This window comes from Ascaphus truei, chromosome 5, assembly GCF_040206685.1.
Source record: "Ascaphus truei isolate aAscTru1 chromosome 5, aAscTru1.hap1, whole genome shotgun sequence".
NCBI lineage: Eukaryota > Metazoa > Chordata > Amphibia > Anura > Ascaphidae > Ascaphus > Ascaphus truei.
The window spans coordinates 11,718,264-11,743,041 of NC_134487.1; the positions used below are offsets into that span (position 1 = coordinate 11,718,264).

Genomic DNA, 24,778 nt, shown 5'->3' on the forward strand with positions numbered 1-24,778 from the left:
TGTTCTCCGATAAGGTTACAATTTTCAACATGATGTTTCATTTCTAGCGCCACATAAAAATTGTGCTGAGTTTATTGTATTTCTTTTTTTTGCTTCATTATTGGTTTCTTGTGCTCCTTTTCCATATGGCAGTTATAAAACACATGACATGACTTTTGTATAGCAAGCCTTCTGAATTCATTTAATCCTTATGAGATTTTTTTTTTTTTTGTTCAGCACAAACAAATCGGGTTTACAAACTTCTAAATGGGAAAAACCAAAAACAATTACATTCAATGTTCAAATGTCCTATCTTCCGAAATGGTGCTGGGACTACAATTTATTGGCCTGAGGGCTGTATGAAACCGAGGAGCCAAAGACAATGGGGTCTGTGTATTAAGACAATTTTGTATTAAAATGAATGCAAAAAGCATCATTTTAATGTTTGCCTCTTGGCATCATTGTATCAAGGTCTTACCTCCAATTGTTGCCCCATGTGGTCAGTTCACAATTTGGGGACTGTGGATAGGAGTTAAGTAGGAGTCGCAAGACCTACGGATTATTATTTTTAAATTTGACGGGTGGTGTCCAGCAATCTGTACCAGATACATGAAACGGTCTCTGTATTTGATGCAGCAGTGCACTGAACAATGGAGCAGTGCATCAAAGTACACTGTATTCTGCATTAATACATAAACCCCAATAACCCTCCACTTCAATTATATCGCAATTCATATTCACTTGAAAAGTAATTTCACTTGAAAAGTAATTTCACTTGAAAACCCACCATATTGTACTTTTGAGATGTAATAGTCCAGACTATCAGTTTGCTTCGTCAGTTTAACTGTACTCAACACTTTTAGCTTCTTGTGAGAATGGAAACAAAGTTTACAATCTTCGTCTCACGGGGAACAAGACTCACAATTAAATGTATTTTTGTTTTTTTGTCGAGATACCCAAACAACAAAATATATATATATATTTTAAATACTAAAGAAAAATTGACAAATTAACAAAAAAAAGATGACTTCTCACTACTGACTGCCTCTGAGAGATTAAAGAATTAATTTTACATGTTCTTATTTTCATGCTCCAAGTAAATTCATTTGTTTCTGTGAAGACACGTTCCCAGTCACTGTGTTGGGAAATCAAAAATGCCTTGTTCTGCCAAAGAAGGTTTCCATCTTTTAATTTAGTTAGGTAAAATGCAATAATACTGGGTTCATTTTTCCATCCATACCAGGTTATGGCGAGGAAGGAAGCTACAGTACAAGCAGCAAAGCAGATAAGACCTTCTAGTTTCCCATATTGATACTGATAATGTGATTGTTTATCTGTGAGCAGACGTCTTAACCAGAATGTCTTTATGTGCCAAAGTTAGCCCCACTGAATTCCCTCTCTTAATCCACAGGACTTTTTGATGTATCCATGAGGTTCATGGAAGGAAGTGGAGGAAGCGGATCAGGAGGAGACCCTGCGTCCAGCCAATCAAAACTTGCACTTGGTAAAGATGACGATCTTGATTGAGGCACGGCTTGGTTTATCCCTCCCAGGGTAACCTGGAAGGACAGTTTTCAGCTGTCTATACTCATCAGGGCAATGACTTGTTCTAGTTTGTAGGCAAGCTTTTGTTTTCCGGCCTGGTCATCTTGATCTAGAGCTGTCAAGATCTGTTAAAGAAACAAGGAAAATATTTAGATATCCACACCAAACCAGCTGTGTGTGTCTGTGTGTGTATGCGTGTGTGCGTGTGTGCGTGTGTGCGTATAATATTTTTCTGGAGAATAACCATTTTTCAAGACATGACATATGGAGGATATTTTTTTTAATAAAATGTTGATATTCACATTTTCCAGAGAAACCTACTGTAGCAATCCTTTGAGTTTCGTTTAACTACATTTAAGATATTATACCTGATAAATGGTGGTAAAATTACTGTGGTGAAATTCTTGTTATACACTAACCTGCACTATGCTCATAATGGTCTTATTTCCATCTTTCCATCTCTCACCTACTACCTTTTACTCTAACTCCCTCACATTCTTTATATGCAAAGCACCTTCTCTCACCATCTTCCAATAAAGTCTGAATGAAGCATCTCAAAAGCTTGGACTCATGAGCACTGCTACCAACAGAGGCACTTACCAACCACTGTGGTCAGGCACTGCCATCTATTACATGTACTCTGCCCCCTACTGCTTTTGTAAGTCTCCCCACATAATACTTAGATTTGTCCACAGGGCGCAGTCAGACTTGGCACTTTGGTGAAAGTTCTGCAGAATGTTTGAGGCAGTTCGCTAACGACTTTTTAGTGAGTCAGACATAAATATTCATTTCAGAATATAAACTTTACAGTATTTTTCCTCCTTGCACAAACCACATCAAAAGACCAACGCAATGACTCAGTTAAAAGAAAGAAAAATAGTTGCGCCAACCGTAGTTAAGATGAAATGTAAAGTTCAGTCCCACATAAAAGATGGAGTCCTGCTGCCAGAGTTTCTAGGAGGTGATTCACCAACCTCTATAGTTAACAGTCATAAAAGACAAGGATTCCCCCGGCGCATTGCGCATGAAGCCAAGGGCGAAACCGGTCTGACAAATTTTGGGCATCACAGGCCACCGTATCGAGGAAATTGCAGCTTCATCCAGTTTGAAGGCAGCACTGAAGCTGCAGCAAGGAGAAACAGCGGAGGGAGAGACCTGGTCTGTGCACCAGCACCAGGAAATCAACCAATGCTGGTATATCCCTGCAAAGAACCACTCTGACTGCTGGAGCAGGATCCACACTGACAACCAGGGATTCTGGAGGACGGCTTGTGGATTCTGGATGCATCATTCTCAATGCCTTAAACTGCTGGCTGTTTGTGAGTTTTCAATCACTTTTTTTAAGTATTTGTTAATAAAATGGTGTTAGACTATATCTGTTTTTTTCTCCAATTTTGAAGTATCACCAGGAAGTCTCCCCTATCCCTATTGAAGAGACATTATTTCATGTCATTGTATTTCCTATCAAGTTCAATCAAGGTTTTTTATTGTATTTTAAATACTTCTGATTGTGGTTTTTCCTTTTTTTGTTTTCATGTGTCCTGAAGCTAAAGTGGAACCCTTTTCCGGGGAATCCTTTTCTTTTATGGCAATGACTCAGTTGTTTTGTAATTTCGATGGATCACAACCCTGGGTAACCTTACCCTTATGGTGCTGGTACCATATATTCTGAAGCGGCCAATCATACTGCAATCGCCTAATTCTATTGATTAAAATAGTGGTTCCCAGTCGATCGTGGTGCAATCCGCTGCTTTGGAGAGTACACATATTTGGATACAACATTTTCTAATTATCGTCGATGAAATAGTGGGTTAATAGATGGCATTGTACAGTGTCCTACAGTTTACTAATGTGTCTGTAGAGGTGTGTAGTAATTCTCCTCCGTTTGGGATGTGAGGGGTGAAAGATATGTGGAAATGAGCGTGACGAGAAGTACATAAACTGAGACTCATTAAATTCCGATGCGGGGTATCACACCTAATCCGGCATTACCATTCCAGTCCATGACCGTTAATGCCGACTAGGTTGCAAGCCCTTGGTGAATCATAGAGTGCTATATTATTCTCTGCCACTAGATGGCCAGAGTGGTGTTTTCCTGTATTGAGTTGTAGATGGGAGTCTATGCGAAAAAGCTGGGTATATGACTTCAACAGTAAGCAGTTGGTGAACCAGATCTCTGTGGGTTATTGTCACAAACCCAAGTGGACTAGATAAGGACATCACAGGTGGCACCAGTGGCACCTCTTCTACACCAGTGGCACCTCTTCTACACCAGTGGCACATGTCATTGCTTAATATGAAAACAAGGTAGACTGCAGTGGCTTCCAAATGAGGAAAAGTGTCTCAGGAAGAGCTGGAAGGGAAAAGTAATGTTCTCGTACTGCCATTGGCTCATCCACACCCAGATGCCGCCTTCTACAAAGCGCCCTGTACACGGCAATTTGACTACAAACTCTGCTATCAGGAGCACGGGCCTGTGAATTTCTATGTACAGTACACTGCCAGATGTGTATAAAAAAAAAAAGAATTAAAAAGCAAAACAATGACAGCGGCTTCTGGGAAAGCGTCAAATGGGGAAAAATATTTTGTGTCTTCCAAGCCCTGCACTGCTTTCTAATTATAGTATTTAAGATCTACAATATATCAATTACAACTTTGCTATAATTCACCCCATATGTGGCTTTCAATCCTTTTGAGAGTGTGTAGAACAGTTTCCTAAAGCGTTGCAAATTACTTGGCCCCTGTTATTAAAATCGTCAATCTGATTATGTGGTCATTATAACTGTTACAGCACGCGGATTGCAAAGAAGAAAAAAAAAGAGATGTTATTTGCGGTGTCATTTTTAATTAGATTTCGAAAATGATGTTATAATGGATTTCTCTGGTATAATTAGCATTGCCAGCGGCAAGATATACCAATCCTTTAGATTGCATTTATGAAGCTTAAAAAAAATACTTTCTTTAATGCAACACGTAAATCATCGAAAGATAACATGGTGACTGTTTCTAATTGCTGTATATACTGTACAGTACGTTACTTTTTATTTTAAACATTAAGCTCAATTCCTTCTTGTTTACCCAGTACTTGGTGGTAAATGTGTCACTTCCAGAAACATTTCATGGTTGAGGGTACAAAACAAAGGATTACCCTGTCTCTCTATACATTGCCAGGTATGCATAGTTTATTCTACTTATACAAAATATATATGTATATGGGCAGACTACTGTTCTTATAACATGTAGCTACTAAATATTAAATACAATGCATACATACATTTGTAACTACAGTCATGTGAAAAAGAAAGTGCACCCTCTTTGAATTCCATGGTTTTACATATCAGGACATAATAACAATCATCTTTCCTTAGCAGGTCTTAAAATTAGGTAAATACAACCTCAGATGAAAAACAACACATGACATATTACACCGTGTCATGATTTATTTAACAAAAATAAAGCCAAAATTGAGAAGCCATGTGTGAAAAACTAAGTATACCTTATGATTCAAAAGCTTGTAGAACCACCTTTAGCAGCAATAACTTAAAGTAATCGTTTTCTGTATGACTTTATCAGTCTCTCACATCGTTGTGGAGGAATTTTGGCCCACTCTTCTTTACAACGTTGCTTCAGTTAATTGAAGTTTGTGGGCATTTGTTTATGCACAGCTCTCTTAAGGTCCAGCCACAGCATTTCAATCAGGTTAAGGTCTGGACTTTGACTGGGTCATTGCAACACCTTGATTATTTTCTTTTTCATCCATTCTGTTGTAGATTTGCTGGTGTGCTTGGGATCATTGTCCTGTTGCATGACCCCATTTCGGTCAAGTTTTAGCTGTCGGACAGATGGCCTCACATTTGACTCTAGAATAATTTGGCATACAGAGGAGTTCATGGTCGACTCAATGACTGCAAGGTTCCCAGGTCCTGTGGCTGCAAAAACAAGCCCACATCATCACCTCTCCACCACCGTGCTTGACGGTTGGTATGAGGTGTTTGTGCTGATATGCTGTGTTTGGTTTTCGCCAAACGTGGCACTGTGCATTATGGCCAAACATCTCAACTTTGGTCTCGTCTGTCCAAAGGACATTGTTCCAGAAGTCTTGTGGTTTGTTCAGATGCAACTTTGCAAACCTAAGCCGTGCTGCCATGTTCTTTTTAGAGAGATGAGGCTTTCTCCTGGCAACCCTTCCAAACAAACCATACTTGTTCAGTCTTTTTCTAATTGTACTGTCATGAACTTTAACATTTAACATGCTAACTGAGGCCTGTAGAGTCTGAGATGTAACTCTTAGGTATTTTGCAATTTCTCTGAGCATTGCACGGTCTGACCTTGGGGTGAATTTGCTGGGATGTCCACTCCTGGGAAGATTGGCAACTGTCTTGAATGTATTCCACTTTAGAATAATCTTTCTCACTGTAGAATGATGGACTTTAAATTGTTTGGAAATTGCCTTATAACCTTTCCCAGATTCATGGGCAGCAATAATTGCATCTCTAAGATCATTGCTGATGTCTTTCCTCCTTGGCATTGTGTTAACACACACCTGAATACTCGAGACCAGCAAACTGCTAAAACTTCGGCTTTTATAGAGGTGGTCACACTTGCTGATGATCAATTAATCAAGGTCATTTGATTAGCAGCACTTGTCTGCTACTTAACATCTTAATTCCTATGGAAGCAGTAAGGGTGTACTTAGTTTTTCTCACACAGCTTCTCCATGTTGGCTTTATTTTTGTTAAATAAATCATGACACGGTGTAATATGTCATGTGTTGTTGTTCCCCTGAGGTTGTATTTACCTAATTTTAAGACCTGCTACGGAACAGATGATTGTTATTATGTCCTGATATGTAATACCATGGAATTCAGAGGGTGCACTTTCTTTTTCACATGACTGTATGTACAGTGAAATATTATGGTTTATATAATTCATTCTCTCCCTCTCTCCCTCTCCGACTTTAAAGTCAGAAGATTTCCGCTGCAAATAATTAACCTTGCTCTAGAATTGGAGACGGAAAACCAGGAACGGCGGAGTGTCTACACCAGGAACACTCAACTCCAGTCATCAAGCCCCCTGCCCCAAACAGGTCAGGTTTTAAGGATATCCAAGATTCAGCACAGGTCGCTCAATCGAAAACTGAGTCACTGATCGGGCCAACTGTGCTGAAGCAGGGATAACATTAAAATCTGACCTGTTGAGGGGGAGGTGGGGCTCTTGAGGACAGTTGGCCACTCCTGGTCTACTCCATCTGGAAAAAAAAGTGCAGAATTTAGCACCAAAACTGGAGTGGCCCGGGAGGCCTCTTCCCATAGCAATATGCCGGAAAGGAAACCCCGCCACTTGTGAAAACCTGTGAGAAACTACAGCGGCTGCACTGCCCTTCCACAGGATTCAAGATATTCCCATTCATACGCCGCACCAAGGGAAGTCATGCTGCATTGAATTACACCATATATAGTTAGGGTAATAGTGAATCGGGATGTAAAATTCCCAATTGGACAGTGACTAGGTCAGTAAGCCGTTGCCTAGAATTGTTGAGTAGCTCGGGTCAGCGGCACTCCACTGCCAGGCTGCTATCTGACTAAAGAAGCCCTATAGCAGGTGGCAGCATTCTCAGTGCTGGCATAACACACAGGGAGGGGCCTTGATACAGTGAGATATCATGATGCCTTTTTTGAGAATACTGTAACTGCATTTACCTATTCTCCCCCTCTCCATGTGCTGCGAGATAGTATGTGGTCATTAAACTCGTTGTGCTAACCAAGAGCTGTGCACAGGCAGTGGGTTTAAAACTTACATCGAACGGAGGGCTGCTTTTTCCATCACTGATCTTAGCAGCTGAGCTGGCAAAAGCATCTCTCTATGCTAATGCAGCCAATTATTTTTTCTCAGCCAATAATTAAGTAAGTTTTTAATTAGAATGAAGTATTTCCTGCTAGATTTGAGATGGTTTGTGCAATGGGATGTGATGTGCAATGGGATGTATGTGCAATGGGACGTATCCTGCCAGGAAGCAGCTAAAGCCGTTAACATTTTGGGATTTAAACTCACAAGTTAGATTTGACTGTTGCACGTGAAGTTATTACACTATATGAATCTCTACGCAGACTTGAGAATCCAAAGGGTCATTATGATAAATGATATAATATGCACTTTTTTTCCACAATGTTGCCTTGTATATATATCGATATCAGTGTGTATATATATATATATTTTTTTAATATATAAACCAGGACGTCTGGTCACCCAACCCATAACGGCGTTTATATGTTACTATGGACCTACTGTCTACATGGGTTCTGCCCGTTAAAATGGAAACTTTGAAGTACAGTAAAGGGTAAAGAAAGGTGGAAAGAGGATATAGGTGAAAGGAGGACAGAGTTTGTATTTATGGAGAAGAGTAATAAACACATGGGATGAAATAATAATAATGATAAATCTCACCTCTTCACTGTATTTCCCAACGTACGAGTAGATCTCTGAGAGCGCACTCATGGTGTTAAACTCGTTCATGTGCATACGAGACTGTTCGGCCAAATAGGCATTCATGTCTTGGTCACTGATAACTGGCATTTTGGCAATGTCCGAGTAGTACCTGCAAACAGCAATATTGTTAGCATCTACACTGGGGGCTTGGTAACAGTAACAATACCCAGCAGTAAGTCATCAACATAACGGAGAAGGAGCAGCTCAGTGAGTAAAGACACTGACTGGCACTGAGTTTGAAGAACGTCTACTTTATGTTCATGCGCAAAAGGTACAATGGTCAGTTGGGGTTTATTGACCATTTGAGTGTCCTTGTAACGTTCCATAAACATTCCATGAGTGCCGGCATGTCATAGGCCAACGTCATGCTAATTTTGCTCATTTCCTAGGTGGAAGCTCCTAAAGAGTGAAGCCCCTACTTCCCTTCACATCAGTGAGGCCAGTTGCAACCACATCAACGCTACCTCAATCAATCCTGGAAGTGCCACGGATCATCAAGTAAATGGGATTATCAAAGACTGCAGGTTGCAAATCAGTTGTGCTCTAGTTTCGCAGCAGGAAGACTGGGATAAAGTCCCGCCCAGTTTATAGGTACAATGCACATGTTACCCTACAAAATAATGTAGCACAAACATATTGGTTACAGGATCGAGGCTCAGTTTGATGTATTAGATCATAACCTGACCTGATGTTGTAAACCCTTCCCTGCAGCATGGAACACCAAAGCCAGGCTGTGCCATGAAGTGTAACCACATGGCACCGTCCATTCATTGCAAAATTGCATAGGATTACAAACTCAGCATACATAAATAAGCAGGTACAGTATAAGCAACTGCGGTGCCATTACTGTGCATTCCTAGAGGTGCTACAGTATATTTGCAGATTAATCGCTGATCCCATGAAGATCACCAGTATAAAACTAAGCAATATACTGTATAAACAATATTTAAAGGCCTTAAGGCACAACGTAAACTTCCAACTATGTGTACAAAGAGGCAGGTCATCATGAGACTTACAAAACCAAGAGCTCTGACAGCCTCCACTTATCTGGTGCTGAATATACTATAAAAAGGCAAGTGGTGACAATGAGTTACTGAATATCCTCTAAACTGCAGTTATTTATGAGAGGCTATGCCAGACACTGCCGTGCAAAGCTCTTTCAGAGGCTGATCATGAACAGACTCTTTCGACCTTCTCCACTCCTCCAGGTCTGTGCTAGTTGAATGTCTTGTTTTAGGGGCCAATTCAAATAAAGAACAAAATGGCTGTTTTCAGCCAAAAATCCACCTTGAAGTCAACCGTTTTTTGTTTTTTTTACCGAAAGCAGCCTGAATGGTCGCTTTGGTCTTAATTGAATCAACCCCTTAGTTTGTGGATATGGTGTATACATGCAATTGTTTCCTGCCTGACTGCATCACCCAACCGGTTTCCCTTTGTATTGTTAAAGATATCGCTCCTCCAGTTTTAAAGTGAAGTAAAATGTGATAGAGCCCAATTATTTTATGAAAGAATGGGAGACCACTCAGTGCCTACTTTTCACAGGGTTTGTGCCATCACAAAATGATATTAGTCTAAAAATAAGTTATTTCCTACTACTGAAGTACTGATTCATTTATGCTGTAAAAGATTGAAATTGCTTCTTTTTTTTTTTAATATAAATTAATTTCTCCTATTCCTTTGTTGACCTCCTATAACATGCCAGCACATCTGAGTAATGTTTAACCCGTTCACTGACGGATGGGTGTCCCTCCAAAGGAAGATTTCAAGTTCGCTTTTTACATTGATAATTGAAACAGAAATCAGTGTTGTTTAACACATGGGACATACAACTTAGCAAACTTGACACCCTCTACAATTCAATTTGTCATTTTGTTCTCCAATGCAACTATAACACACATCACTGCGAAATGCTCAAAGAACTAGATTGGTCATTACTCGAGTCTAGGCGCAAAGTTCACCTTTCCTGTCTTGCCTTCAAATTCTTTATGGGCAAGCTACCCAGCTACCTGAACAAGCCCCTCACCCCTACCACATGCAGCACCTATCATCTGAGATCAGACTCCAAAAGACTGTTCATGGTCCCAAGGCTCAACAAAGTATCCGGACGTTCCTCCTTCTCTTACCGTGCACCCCAAAACTGGAACAACCTACCAGAGACTCTCACATCCACCACCAGTTTAAGTTCTTTCAAATCTAAGGCTGTCTCACATTTTAATCTGGTCTGTAACTGTTTCATACGCCCATAATATATATTATCTTTAACTGTGCATGCAATGTATTGTATATAATGTACACCCTGTTCATTTATGTAACTGTACTTGTAACCATGTATTATTTGTCTTAACTCTGTGCCCAGGACATACTTGAAAACGAGAGGTAACTCTCAATGTATTACTTCCTGGTAAAATATTTTATAAATAAATAATAAATAATACGGTGCGCACTCCTAACAGCAGCCAGGAAAGACGATGTTTCCATGGTGAACCGTACAATGTCGTTCTGTAGAACTTGTCTTGCCTCAACAAGCAGACAGTATAAAAGCAAAAAAAAAGAGTTAATAAGAGTCTAATACAAGTCAAACGTAATGGATGTAAAAAATGAAAAAGCAGAGAGACACGGTGGTCCATGTTTACTAAGCGGTGGTGTGCCGCACCTTAATAAATACATTATGGGCCTGCATCGTATTTTCCATGTGTCCACAGATGAAAAAAGTATTTTGCAGTGGACCAGCGATCCTTACACCTGTGCCTTCCCATAAAGGCATTTCCATTCACCGCGGTTTGCCAGGATTATGTGACTATGTTCAGATACACTGGCGACACACTTTATTCGAGCTCAGCTAGTCCCACGAATTCGGGTATACCCGGGTGTATTGAGGTTTGTGACTGTTTTCTGCCCGAGTGCATTGCGTTATTTTCCAGGCAGGGATTGAAGCATTTTATTCCCGCTGGCTGCAATACTGTATATATATATATATATATATATACTGCATTACAATTCATGAATGTATGCCATCTGGTAGACACGCGAAGCATTGCAGACTATTAAATCCTAATCATTATCATTTAACAGATCAGACGCCCGTCAGCCAGGCATGAACCCAGGTGGGAAGGCAAACGCAACGGGGCTTGTCAGAGGTGAGGAGCGGCGCATTCCAGGTATCTGCCAGGTACATACTGGGTATTTGCTCGAATAAAGTGTGTCGCAGCAGTATGTGGAAGATACGTCCTGCTACAGCTCAACCCCGTTATAACGCGATCCGTTACAGCGCGAATCCGCTTATATCGCAATGCACGCGTGGCTCCCAATTGTTCATATTTATGAATACTTTACAGCACGATTATAGATGTCTTAAATACTTTATAGCACAATGCATACAATTGTACATTATTTTTAACGCGATCCGCTTATAACGCGATGTGATTCTTTGGACCCCAAGCAATGCGTTATAAGCGGGTTGAGCTGTATATCTATTTATTTTATCATTATATCTAAAAGGGCATGTGCTTAGTTGTAAACTGTTGATAAGCAGTCAGTTGATGCGATGTTTCTGCATTCTAAAATGTACGGACAGGCAGGTTCGCGGGTCCAAAATGTTAACTTTGCGACCTTAATTCAGATGTTGGAGTCGATCTTTGAAAGGAATTTTCAAAGCCAAAACAGAGAAAGGCTCATGCGTTTTTCATTTTCCTCTGGGGTTTCTTTAATATAAACTGGGTGAACTTTTGAGATTGTGCAAGAAAAATCTTTAGTGAAACATCTCTAAATCCCTCGAGTTTCAACAAAACCAAAACACAATTTTTTTTTAAGAATCAAAACCAAAATACCTGTGAACGTGCCCAATCTTACTGAAAAACCAAACCTGATGGAAACCGGTTCCAATGGATGAAGTCTGATTAACAGGATCACGTAAATACTGTCGATAATCTATAGCAGGGGTGCGCAAACATTTCCCTGTGCGTACCCTGGCCTGCAGCCCCCCTCCCCCCCGCCTGCTCGGCCCCGGCGTCAAATGATGCGTGGGGTCAAGTTACATCACGTTCCCATGATAACATGACATCACATCACCCTGCGCCGGGTTACCATGACGACGCGTTGCTGGAAGGGAAGGTAAGTGTATTATAGAGGCCTTGCACGGTCATTTAAATGCCTGGGAGGAGAGCGCAAGACCCCTGTGACTGCCCTGTCACCCCAATGTGCGCCCCCCTGTTCTATAATATTCTCTAAAAATGTGCATTTCATCTGTCTCATTAAGTAATCTCAGTGTCTTTCGTCCCTTGTGTAATCCTAGTCTGGGCGGACATGGGACGAAGACGGTAATCAGTCACTGCCATTTGCATCTGTGCTCTGCTGTCAACTAGTTAATTGGACCCAATGATTTGCATATTTCATGTCTTCTTCCTGACATTCTCTGCACTAAAGAAGTCTACAACATGATACATAATTGTATAATTAGCAGCTAAAGTCTGATAAACTAAAATAGCTGACAGGTGTCCTATACACATCACAGTGGCACCTGGTGGGTTTGGGGACATAACAGGTGGTACAGTATCTATTAAAATGGGACGCTGACGTGTTGCATAATAAAAGCTAAGTGTCTGATTGAGTGGGGAATATTACGTTTCTAATTATCTAGGGAAATAAAAATTACGGAACGGGAATAACGCTGCCCATTGTAAACTCTTTGAGATTAGATTGTGAGCTCCTCAGAGCAGGGATCTCGTTACATTACAATAGTATCAGTATGGTTTACGTTGCATGTAATTGATGTTCCTGTCCTTACCCTCACGTTGTACTGCACCGCTGAATATGCTGGCACTATTTAAGTAAAAGATTATAATTAAATAAAAGGTACCCGTTATGTAAATACAGTGATGTCAACCTCTCCTGACTGAAATCAATGCGATTCTGGACCAAAAATGGGAGTTTAAATGGATTTTTTAGCATAGAAGCCTGAGATCAGTGTCACTAAAAATCAGTGAGACAGACTGCAGATAATTAGCAGTCACCCAAAATGAATTAATCAGAGGTTACAGTTTTGTTGCTATCTTTAAGATCCTTTTACCTTTATTGAGCTGCTCAAGAAATGTTTTTGTATTCTAAATACATTATATTATTAATAATAATGTAACCGCACCCCCTCTTGGCGTTGGTTGCTAAAGTGAACAAGGAGTTAACAGTGAGAGTAGTGGATACGCTCATAGGAGATATAAAGGGCAGGAGCAGAGGATTCTGGAAGGGAGTTCCAGCATGGAACAAAGAGAGAGGCTTCAGAGAGTAAAGGTAGGCGAGATGTGCCCCACAGTATAGCATAGATTAGGCCCCCCTTTTACTGTGTTTCAGATAGGGTCAGTGCCCCTTTTGATAGGATCCAATAGTACGACCAAGAGAGAGAAGAGCGTGTCCCAGTAACGGGAATGCAGACATGCCTCAGTGGGCCAAGCAGAAGTGCCCCCAAGATGTTTGGGGATCAGCCCCATCCGTGGATCCCCACCCACAATATTCAGTACCCCCTGAGGAAGTGGCAGTTTCAAAGCAGGGGTTGGAAAGCAGCCGTAACGTTGCGCAGAACAGGCCAGGATCTCAGCAGGGGCTCACAGTAAGAGGGACACTAAGAATATTAATAAGAAGGGGGCCACAATATGAAGTCAGTAAAGTAACAAGTAAATGTACCTCCCATGAGTGTTAAGAGTGGGCACCAGGGAAGACCGTATCAAGAATAATCGCAGTATGATTGAGAATGAAGTGCAGCTATGTCAATCTACATGTACTGTGGCTACAGTGTCCCCAAGCCTGGGAACATAAATATAAATATACAAAATAAGTGGTACTATAAAAACGACTGGCGTCCATCTTTTCCATCGCCCAGCCAAACACACACACAGCACCCTGAGACAAGGAAAATCAATGCGGGTGTGCAATTCACCACTAGGGAGCCGGGAAGGCAGGGTTACAATAATAATAATATTACTGTCACTATAAAGTAGACTGCACTATTTAAAATAAAACATGCAGGATTACTCCCAACCTCATCTGGGTGACAGCCTGACAGAGGAAGAACGTGAATGGCGATCCCGATCTCAAGTTCATTGCCCCAGCAACAGAATGACAGTTCAATTTACTAATACCAACTCTAAGTACGAGGTCCTTTTCTGTTATTCTGAAGCCGTCACCCTCTATGAATGAGGAGGGGGCCCGGAGGAGCAGGGGGTTATTTCTGACAGCAAGAACTCTGGCCCTGTTTTATTGAACGCTCACTGGGGTGGTTTATACTGTGACCCGGGAAGGCGAGCAGTGACAGCACGGCAGGAGACCTCACTTTGTTTCTTTCACCCTCCGCTTTTATTTAATCTCCTCCACTTTTGATCACTGTCGGCATAAAGTAGATTTTCTACCATTCAAAAGTCTCCGTCAACAAAGAGGAAGCTTTTTCTCAATGGAAAAATGTGCATTTGCATGTACTTTCCAGTTCTGTGAGGCAAAATATTCAAGCCCCATATGACATCTGACAAACAAAGCCTGACGGCTCATTTGTATTCAGGGAAAAGCGCCCGAGTCCAGGTCCTGTCTGGAATAGGGCCTTGTTTCCTCCAAATTTGTGATCATTGGTGCAGGTGGTAAGAGCAGAACGGTAAAATAAATCAGTATCTCCTAGTTTTACATTTAGAAGACATTAACTCCACCTGTAATGTCTTCAATTTATCAAGAGTCAGAACTGAGCGTCGTCATGGGACACTGTATGATCAGGTTTTACTTCCTGTCTTGGCTACTATTAACTAATATATTTGGGTGCCTTTCAACCAGTCCCTGGAGACAAATGTATTGCATCACACTCAACTTACATGGCATAAACATGCTTACTACTGTTTTATGTGCACTTTTTGTTTGAGAAGTACCACCGCCCTGGTTCCCAATATACTTTTATGTCCAGGTTGACACAGAAAAACTACAAATATGGCTGTCGGACTACAAACATGGCCACCGGGGTGCCAATAGAAAGCAACAATGTCATCTACTCTTTCTATTGGCTGCTGGAGTGATCCCTGACCCTGCTGCCATTTTGAATTTTCCAGCTTGGCCAACTGGCTCAGACATTCTTGAACCAGGGGAGTTTCCACACGTACGGGCACCATGGGTGAGCTCAGGGGGAAATACAATACAATACACATACAATATTAAATCCCTGCCCGATAGAGCTTACAATCTAATTTGTAATGAGTGAGTGACTTGGCTAAGGTGACCTGGAGAGATGACACAGGAAATCAAATTCACATTCACCTCCTGCCTCTGGAGACACTTCTTCAGCTAAACCATCTTAATAGGCCATTGAAGCAAAGAAGGTTTTACAGCACAATGGCACATAGTGGTCTGCACTGAGCAGAACACTGAATTACTTTATAATACTGATCACACATGGCTGCATTATTCAATCATATTAGACTGTTTAGAAGATAACAAATATCCTCTTAAAATACTGTATGTTGAGATATAATAGTAATCGGAGAATAACATGATACTTTAAATGATATATTGTTCATAACAACATTAGCCAATTCTCAGGTTTAAATTGCATCCTACCAATACTGTATAATGTCAGCTCACTGTTCTCTTGTATATTTTACTTGTTGCCTTTTAACAGTTCTAGTTGCCTTTGCAAGGGCACGAACGCGCATGGAATAATGCTAAATAAATTCATAGTTTAAAGATGTAATTTACAGTTGGACAATCCACTTGTCATTCAACTAGGGGAAATTGAGCAGCCAAAACTCCTAGAGGCAAAGTGAGCACTCACAGTAAAAGTAAGAGAAAAACCTTTAAATGTGACAAAAAAAGGTCTTATTATATTGCAAAGATACAGTTTTAAATGTCATGTTGTCAACTCCACATAAATCAGCATCTTTAAAATATTATGGGCCTTGTTTGCTAAGCAGTGCTACTCCTTCAAACACGGTGAAAGGGTAATCAGCGCCCTAGGAGAACCTCCATCCTCTCACCCTTCCTCCCCATCCTCTCTTTCTCCCTCCCCATCCTCTCACCCTCCCTCCCCATCCTCTCACCCTCCCTCCCCATCCTCTCACCCTCCCTCCCCATCCTCTCACCCTCCCTCCCCATCCTCTCACCCTCCCTCCCCATCCTCTCACCCTCCCTCCCCATACTCTCTCAACCTCCCTCCCCATCCTCTCTCACCCTCCCCCCATCCTCTCTTTCTCCCTCTTTCCCTCCACAATACATTTTTGGGTCTTTAAAAAAACCAAAATGTTATACCAGGATTCTCCCTCCCTCCCCATCCTCTACCCTCCCTCCCCAGCCTCTCTCACTATCCCCCCATCCTTTCACCCTCCCTCCCCATCCTCTATCCTCCCTCCCCATCCTCTATCCTCCCTCCCCAACCTCTACCCTCCCTCCCTCCCCAGCCTCTCTCACGCTCCCTCCCCAGCCTCTCTAACGCTCCCTCCCCATCCTCTACCCTCCCTCCCCATCCTCTAACCTCACTCCCCAGCCTCTCTCACCCTCCCTCCCCAGCCTCTCTCACCCTCCCTCCCCAGCCTCTCTCACCCTTCCTCCCCAGCCTCTCTCACGCTCCCTCCCCAGCCTCTCTCACGCTCCCTCCCCATCCTCTACCCTCCCTCCCCATCCTCTAACCTCACTCCCCAGCCTCTCTCACCCTCCCTCCCCAGCCTCTCTCACCCTCCCTCCCCAGCCTCTTTCACCCTCCCTCCCCAGCCTCTCTCACCCTCCCTCCCCATCCTCTCACCCTCCCTCCCCATCCTCTCACCCTCCCTCCCCATCCTCTCCCCCTCCCCATCCTCTACCCTCCCTCCCCAGCCTCTCTCACCCTCCCTCCCCATCCTCTCACCCTCCCTCCCCACCCTCTCACCCCATCATCTCTCACCCTCCCTCCCCATCATCTCTCACCCTCCCTCCCCATCATCTCTCACCCTCCCTCCCCATCATCTCTCACCCTCCCCCCCATCCTCTCTCACCCTCCCACCCCATCCTCTCTTTCTCCCTCTTTCCCTCCACAATAGATTTTCGGGTCTTTGAAAAAACAAAATGTTATAACAGGATTCTCCCTCCCCATCCTCTATCCTCCCTCCCCATCCTCTACCCTCCCTCCCCAGCCTCTCTCACCCGCCCTCCCCATCCTCTCACCCTGCCTCCCCATCCTATCACCCTCCCCATCCTCTCTCACCCTCCTCTCACCCTCCCTCCCCATCCACTACCCTCCCCATCCTCTCACCCTCCCCTCACCCTCCCTCCCCATCCTCTCACCCTCCCCTCACCCTCCCCTCACCCTCCCTCCCCATCCTCTCACTCTCTCTCCCCATCCTCTACCCTCCCCATCCTCTCTCACATTCCCCTCACCCTCCCTTCCCATCCTCTCACCCTCCCCTCACCCTCCCCTCGTCCCCTCGTCCCCTCACCCTCCCTCCCCATCCTCTACCCTCCCCATCCTCTCTCACCCTCCCCTCACCCTCCCCATCCTCTCACCCTCCCCTCACCCTCCCTCCCCATCCTCTCACCCTCCTCTCACCCTCCCCTCACCCTCCCCTCACCCTCCCCTCACCCTCCCTCCCCATCCTTTCACCCTCCCTCCCCATCCTCTACCCTCCCCATCCTCTCTCACCCTCCCTCCCCATCCTCTCACCCTCCCTCCCCATCCTCTCACCCTCCCTTCCCATCCGCTCACCCTCCCTCCCCATCCTCCCCTCACCCTCCCTCCCCAACCTCTACCCTCCCCATCCTCTCTCACCCTCCCCTCAACCTCCCACCCCATCCTCTCACCCTCTCCTCACCCTCCCTCCCCATCCTCCACATCCTCTCACCCTCCCTCCCCATCCTCTCACCCTCCTTTCCATCATCTCTTTCTCTCTCCTTCACCATCCTCTCTTTCTCTTTAAAATATTATGGGCCTTGTTTGCTAAGCAGTGCTACTCCTTCAACCACAGTGAAAGGGTAATCAGTGCCCTAGGAGAACCTTCATCCTTGCGCCGAGACCCTCCCTCCCCATCCTCTCGATCTCCCTCCCCATCCTCTATTTCTCCCTCCCTCCCCATCCTCTTTTTCTTGATCCCTCCCCATCCTCTCACCCTCCCTCACGACCTCTCACCCTCCCTCCCCCATCCTCCCTCCCCCCATCCTCTCACCCTCCCTCCCCCCCATCCTCTCACCCTCCCTCCCCCCCATCCTCTCACCCTCCCTCCCCCCCATCCTCTCACCCTCCCTCCCCCCCATCCTCTCACCCTCCCTCCCCCCCCCCCATCCTCTCACCCTCCCTCCCCCAAATCCACCCTCCCCCCCATCCTCTCACCCTCCCTCCCCCCCATCCTCTCACCCTCCCTCCCCCCCATCCTCTCACCCTCCCTCCCCCCCATCCTCTCACCCTCCCTCCCTCCCATCCTCTCACCCTCCCTCCCCCCATCCTCTCACCCTCCCTCCCCCCCATCCTCTCACCCTCCCTCCCCCCATCCTCTCACCCTGCCTCCCCATCCTATCACCCTCCCCATCCTCTCTCACCCTCCTCTCACCCTCCCTCCCCATCCACTACCCTCCCCATCCTCTCCTCACCCTCCCTCCCCATCCTCTCACCCTCACCTCACCCTCCCCTCACCCTCCCTCCCCATCCTCTCACTCTCTCTCCCCATCCTCTACCCTCCCCATCCTCTCTCACATTCCCCTCACCCTCCCTCCCCATCCTCTCACCCTCCCCTCACCCTCCCCTCGTCCCCTCACCCTCCCTCCCCATCCTCTACCCTCCCCATCCTCTCACCCTCCCCTCACCCTCCCTCCCCATCCTCTCACCCTCCCCTCACCCTCCCCTCACCCTCCCTCCCCATCCTCTCACTCTCTCTCCCCATCCTCTACCCTCCCCATCCTCTCTCACATTCCCCTCACCCTCCCTCCCCATCCTCTCACCCTCCCCTCACCCTCCCCTCACCCTCCCCATCCTTTCACCCTCCCTCCCCATCCTCTACCCTCCCCATCCTCTCTCACCCTCCCTCCCCATCCTCTCACCCTCCCTTCCCATCCTCTCACTCTCCCTCCCCATCCTCCCCTCACCCTCCCTCCCCATCCTCTACCCTCCCCATCCTCTCTCACCCTCCCCTCAACCTCCCTCCCCATCCTCTCACCCTCCCTCCCCCCCATCCTCTCACCCTCCCTCCCCCCCATCCTCTCACCCTCCCTCCCCCCCATCCTCTCACCCTCCCTCCCCCCCATCCTCTCACCCTCCCTCCCCCCCATCCTCTCACCCTCCCTCCCCCCCATCCTCTCACCCTCCCTCCCCCCCATCCTCTCACCCTCCCTCCCCCCCATCCTCTCACCCTCCCTCCCCCCCATCCTCTCACCCTCCCTCCCCCCCATCCTCTCACCCTCCCTCCCCCCCATCCTCTCACCCTCCCTCCCCCCCATCCTCTCACCCTCCCTACCCCCATCCTCTCACCCTCCCTCCCCCCATCCTCTCACCCTCCCTCCCCCCCATCCTCTCACCCTCCCTCCCCCCCATCCTCTCACCCTCCCTCCCCCCCATCCTCTCACCCTCCCTCCCCCCCATCCTCTCACCCTCCCTCCCCCCCATCCTCTCACCCTCCCTCCCCATCCCCTCACCCTCCCTCCCCATCCCCTCACCCTCCCTCCCCATCCCCTCACCCTCCCTCCCCATCCCCATCCTCTCACCCTCCCTCCCCATCCTCTCACCCTCCCTCCCCATCCTCTATCACCCTCCCTCCCCATCCTTTATCACCCTCCCTCCCCATCCTCTCTTGCCCGTTCTCCCATCCTCTCTCTCACCCTCCCTCGCCATCCTGTCTCACCCTTCCTCCCATCCTCTCTCACCCTCCCTCTCACCCTTCCTCCCATCCTCTCTCACCCTCCTTCTCTCCCATACTCCCTCTCATACTGTCTCACCCTCCCTCCCATCCGCTCTCAACCTCCATCCCATCCTCTCTCACGCTCCATCCCATCCTCTCTCACCTCCCCCCCATTATCCATCACCCTCCCCCCATCCTTTCTCTTGCCCTTTCTCCGATCCTCTCTTTCTCACCTTGCCTCCCCATCCTCTCACCCTCCCTCCCCATCCTCTCACCCTCCCTCCCCATCCTCTCACCCTCCCTCCCCATCCTCTCACCCTCCCTCCCCATCCCCTCACGCTCCCTCCTCATCCTCTCACCCTCCCTCCCCATCCTCTATCACCCTCCCTCCCCTTCCTTTATCACCCTCCCTCCCCATCCTCTCTTGCCCGTTCTCCCATCCTCTCTCTCACCCTCCCTCGCCATCCTGTCTCACCCTTCCTCCCATCCTCTCTCACCCTCCCTCTCACCCTTCCTCCCATCCTCTCTCACCCTCCTTCTCTCCCATACTCCCTCTCATACTGTCTCACCCTCCCTCCCATCCGCTCTCAACCTCCATCCCATCCTCTCTCACGCTCCATCCCATCCTCTCTCACCTCCCCCCCATTATCCATCACCCTCCCCCCATCCTTTCTCTTGCCCTTTCTCCGATCCTCTCTTTCTCACCTTGCCTCCCCATCCTCTCACCCTCCCTCCCCATCCTCTCACCCTCCCTCCCCATCCTCTCACCCTCCCTCCCCATCCTCTCACCCTCCCTCCCCATCCTCTCACCCTCCCTCCCCATCCTCTCACCCTCCCTCCCCATCCTCTCAACCTCCCTCCCCATCCTCTCACCCTCCCTCCCCATCCTCTCACCCTCTCTCCCCATCCTCTCTCGCCCTCTCTCCCCATCCTCTCTCGCCCTCTCTCCCATCCTCTCTCACCCTCCCTCACCATCCTCTCTCACCCTCCCTCCCCATCCTGTCTCACCCTCCCTCTCAACCTTCCTCCCATCCTCTCTCTCGCTCTCCCTCCATCCTCTCTCTTACCCTCCTTCCCTCCCATTCTCTCTCTCATACTGTCTCACCCTCCCATCCTCTCTCACCCTCCCTCCCATCCTGTCTCACCCTCCCTCTCTCCCTTCCTCCCATCCTCTCTCTCACCCTCCCTCCCATCCTCTCTCACCCTCCTTCCCTCCCATCCTCCCTCTCATACAGTCTCACCCTCCCATCCTATCTCACCCTCCCTCCCATCCTGTCTCACCCTCCCTCTCTCCCTTCCTCCCATCCTCTCTCTCACCCTCCTTCCCTCCATCCTACCCTCCCTCCCATCCTGTCTCACCCTCCCTCCCATCCTCTCTCTCACCCTCCCTCCCATCCTCTCTCACCCTCCTTCCCTTCCATCCTCCCTCTCATACAGTCGCACCCTCCCATCCTATCTCACCCTCCCTCCCATCCTGTCTCACCCTCCCTCTATCCCTTCCTCCCATCCTCTCTCTCACCCTCCTTCCCTCCCATCCTACCCTCCCTCCCATCCTGTCTCACCCTCCCTCTCTCCCTCTCTCCCATCCTCTCTCTCACCCTCCCTCACCATCCTCTCTCACCCTCCCTCCCCATCCTGTCTCACCCTCCCTCTCAACCTTCCTCCCATCCTCTCTCTCGCTCTCCCTCCATCCTCTCTCTTACCCTCCTTCCCTCCCATTCTCTCTCTCATACTGTCTCACCCTCCCATCCTCTCTCACCCTCCCTCCCATCCTGTCTCACCCTCCCTCTCTCCCTTCCTCCCATCCTCTCTCTCACCCTCCCTCCCATCCTCTCTCACCCTCCTTCCCTCCCATCCTCCCTCTCATACAGTCTCACCCTCCCATCCTATCTCACCCTCCCTCCCATCCTGTCTCACCCTCCCTCTCTCCCTTCCTCCCATCCTCTCTCTCACCCTCCTTCCCTCCATCCTACCCTCCCTCCCATCCTGTCTCACCCTCAATCCCATCCTCTCTCTCACCCTCCCTCCCATCCTCTCTCACCCTCCTTCCCTCCCATCCTCCCTCTCATACAGTCGCACCCTCCCATCCTATCTCACCCTCCCTCCCATCCTGTCTCACCCTCCCTCTCTCCCTTCCTCCCATCCTCTCTCTCACCCTCCTTCCCTCCCATCCTACCCTCCCTCCCATCCTGTCTCACCCTCCCTCTCTCCCTTTCTCCCATCCTCTCTCTCACCCTCCTTCCCTCCCATCTTTTCTCACCCTCCTTCCCTCCCATGCTCCCTCTCATACAGTCTCAACCTCCATCCCATCCTGTCTCACCTCCATCCCATCCTCTCTCACCTCCCCCATCCTCTCTCACCTCCCCCCATCCTCTCTCTTGCCCTTTCTCCTATCCTCCCTCTCGCCCTCCCTCCTACCCTCCCTCCTATCTTCTCTCTCACCCTCCTTCCCACCCATCCTCCCTCTCGCCCTTTCTCCTATCTTCCCTCTTGCCCTCCCTCCTATCCTCCCTCTCGCCCTCCCTCCTATCCTCTCTCTCACCCTCCTTCCCACCCATCCTCTCTCTCGCCCTTTCTCCCATCCTCTCTCTCACCCTCCCTCTCTCTCACCCTCTTTCCCTCCTATCCTCCATCTCATCCTCTCTCCCCCTCCCTCCCATCCTGTCTCTCACCCTCCCTCCCATTCTGTCTCTCGCCCTCCTTCCCTCCCATCCTCTCCATCCTCTCTCACCCTCCCTCCCCATCCTCTCTCGCCCTTTCTCCCATCCTCTCTCTCACCCTCCCTCCCCATCCTCCTCACCCTCCCTGCAGAAAAATGAAATAAAATGTCTTATCGTCCTACTTACTAATTACCTGTACAGAGTCAACGTGTATGTAAATCTCTGAAATCTAGACTCTTACCGTTCTACCCAGTTTTTGTAACTGGGGATATCCTTGGCGTAGAGAAGTTTGTTGGACGGCGAGTCTTTGCCTAAACGATGCTCGGAGGTCGAACATGAGTCCATGAAGGTCTGGGCCACCACAGATAGACAGGCATCCGTAATGCTATTCTTGTGGATGTCGAAGACAAACTGGGGATTTTTGATGACATTCACCCAGAACCTCAATGGCAAGCTATCGAAAGAAACAATGGCATATAATTAACATCTGGACATAATGTAATAATATTAGAATAGGCAAACAATACACAGGTTGTAACAATGACATAGACTTATTAAATCTCCTTTTAATTTCAGATTATAATATACAGTTTAAAACATTATCGGGATTTCCCTCCGGCGTTTCCTGCCCCTGCCTGAACATTTCAGTGTTTCTTGTAATATACTTGATAATTTAACCCCTTCACTGCCGGAGAAGCCTGAAACCCATTACAACGCAACGTATAGCAAGCTACAGTATAAATATATTTTTTATCTTTTGTGCAGGTCTCCTCTACATTATGAAGAACACTTCAAAACACAATACTCTACATGAGTGTTTTTCAACAGGGGTTCCTTGGGCCAACCTAAAGGGTTCCCTGCAATGTTCAGGTCATTTGAAAATTGTACCAAATATTTTAATGCATCTGATCTCAGACACGCTATTAGAGAGGGTTGGGGTTCCTTACAATGTATCTGATCTCAGATGCGCTATTAGAGAGGGTAGGGGTTCCGTACAATGTATCTGATCTCAGACGCGCTATTAGAGAGGGTTGGGGTTCCTTACAATGTATCTGATCTCAGGTGCGCTATAAGAGAAAATTGGGGTTCCTAACAATGTATATGATCTCAGACGTGCTATTAGAGAGATTGGGCTTCCTTACAATGTATCTGATCTCTGTTTCTTTCTCTTCCTTTGAGGTTCACGCTGTCCAGCTTTTCTACCCTCTCCCTCTGCATACTGTATGGTAGTCATCTACAGACCGCCTACCTCTACATCATCTACCTCCTCCTTTCTCTCTGACTTCTGTGGAAGTGCAGAAATTGGGCTGTGAGAATTGGATTATGGTATGTAGTCTCCGAGACACATTATGGTATGCCAATACTGACATGGTGAAGAAAGGGTTAATAGGTTTTGAATATCTTGCAAAATAATGTCTGAGAAGGATGGGGAAAGTGAGACAGGCTAGAATGTTTTCAGACAGAGAAGGGTTTCTTCAGGTAACTTCAGGGTCATATGCAACTAACAAGATCAGAGTTGTTTTTGTAGAAATAGGGGGTGAAAAGCAGAAATAGTTTAGCTTGGCATAATATTTTCTCATATTCCTTATATGGGCATTACATTAGCTGTATAACAATTGTGTAATATATCTGGTGGCTAAGATATATATGCAAGCTGTTTTAGTGTTTTGGGGTTCAGACCAAGTCATTGAGACTGACTCATTTGGTTTCCTTGCATTTGCTTGTAATAAAGAAATGATTACTCGTTTTTTGTGTAGTCGGCAGGATCCTAATATTTCGAGACACTGGACGAACCTCTGAGACATTGAGACCCAGGAATCCCGAACGGCGTCATCTCATGGGTAAGGCACCTTGTTAAAATATCTAATTGTTCTGGCTCCCTGGGTGAATCAGTGTTTTGAGGGTAAGTTGAGTCCTGGGTGACAGGATTCTAAGGAATCCTGGCATTTCTTCTTCCTCTCCTCCAACCCTCCTATTCTTTTACTGGGGGACTTCCACTGTCATATTGACGATCCCTCAGTCTCCTGGGCATTTCGCCTTCACTCTTTAACCTCCTCCTTTGACCTCCACCTATAGACCAATTCCAGCACCCAAAAGAATGGTCAATACGTAGACCAGGTCTTTACTAAAAACTGTTCTCAATCTCCCCACTTCCTCTCTCTGACCATCAGCTCCTAACATTCACCACAGTTCATTCCCGTCACCCCTCCTACCTGTTCTACTCGCTACTCTCAAGACCTTCACTCCATCGACCTCTCATTTGATCAATTATTTACATCCTCTCCAAATTCAGTAAAA

General features: G+C 46.7%; 1 protein-coding gene across 1 annotated transcript in view; it reads right to left on the minus strand.

The window, feature by feature from the left end:
• PLXNA4 (plexin A4) overlaps positions 1-24,778 on the minus strand; it is a 796,616-nt gene that overhangs the window by 227 nt on the left and 771,611 nt on the right. The window contains exons 30-32 of the mRNA XM_075599345.1: positions 22,722-22,934; positions 7,969-8,119; positions 1-1,649 (exon numbers count right to left, since the gene is read on the minus strand). The exon at positions 1-1,649 is cut by the window's left edge and continues 227 nt beyond it. Of these exons, the coding sequence (XP_075455460.1) occupies positions 1,554-1,649; positions 7,969-8,119; positions 22,722-22,934 (460 nt within the window). The 3' untranslated portion in view covers positions 1-1,553. The remainder of the gene's footprint in view (positions 1,650-7,968; positions 8,120-22,721; positions 22,935-24,778) is intronic.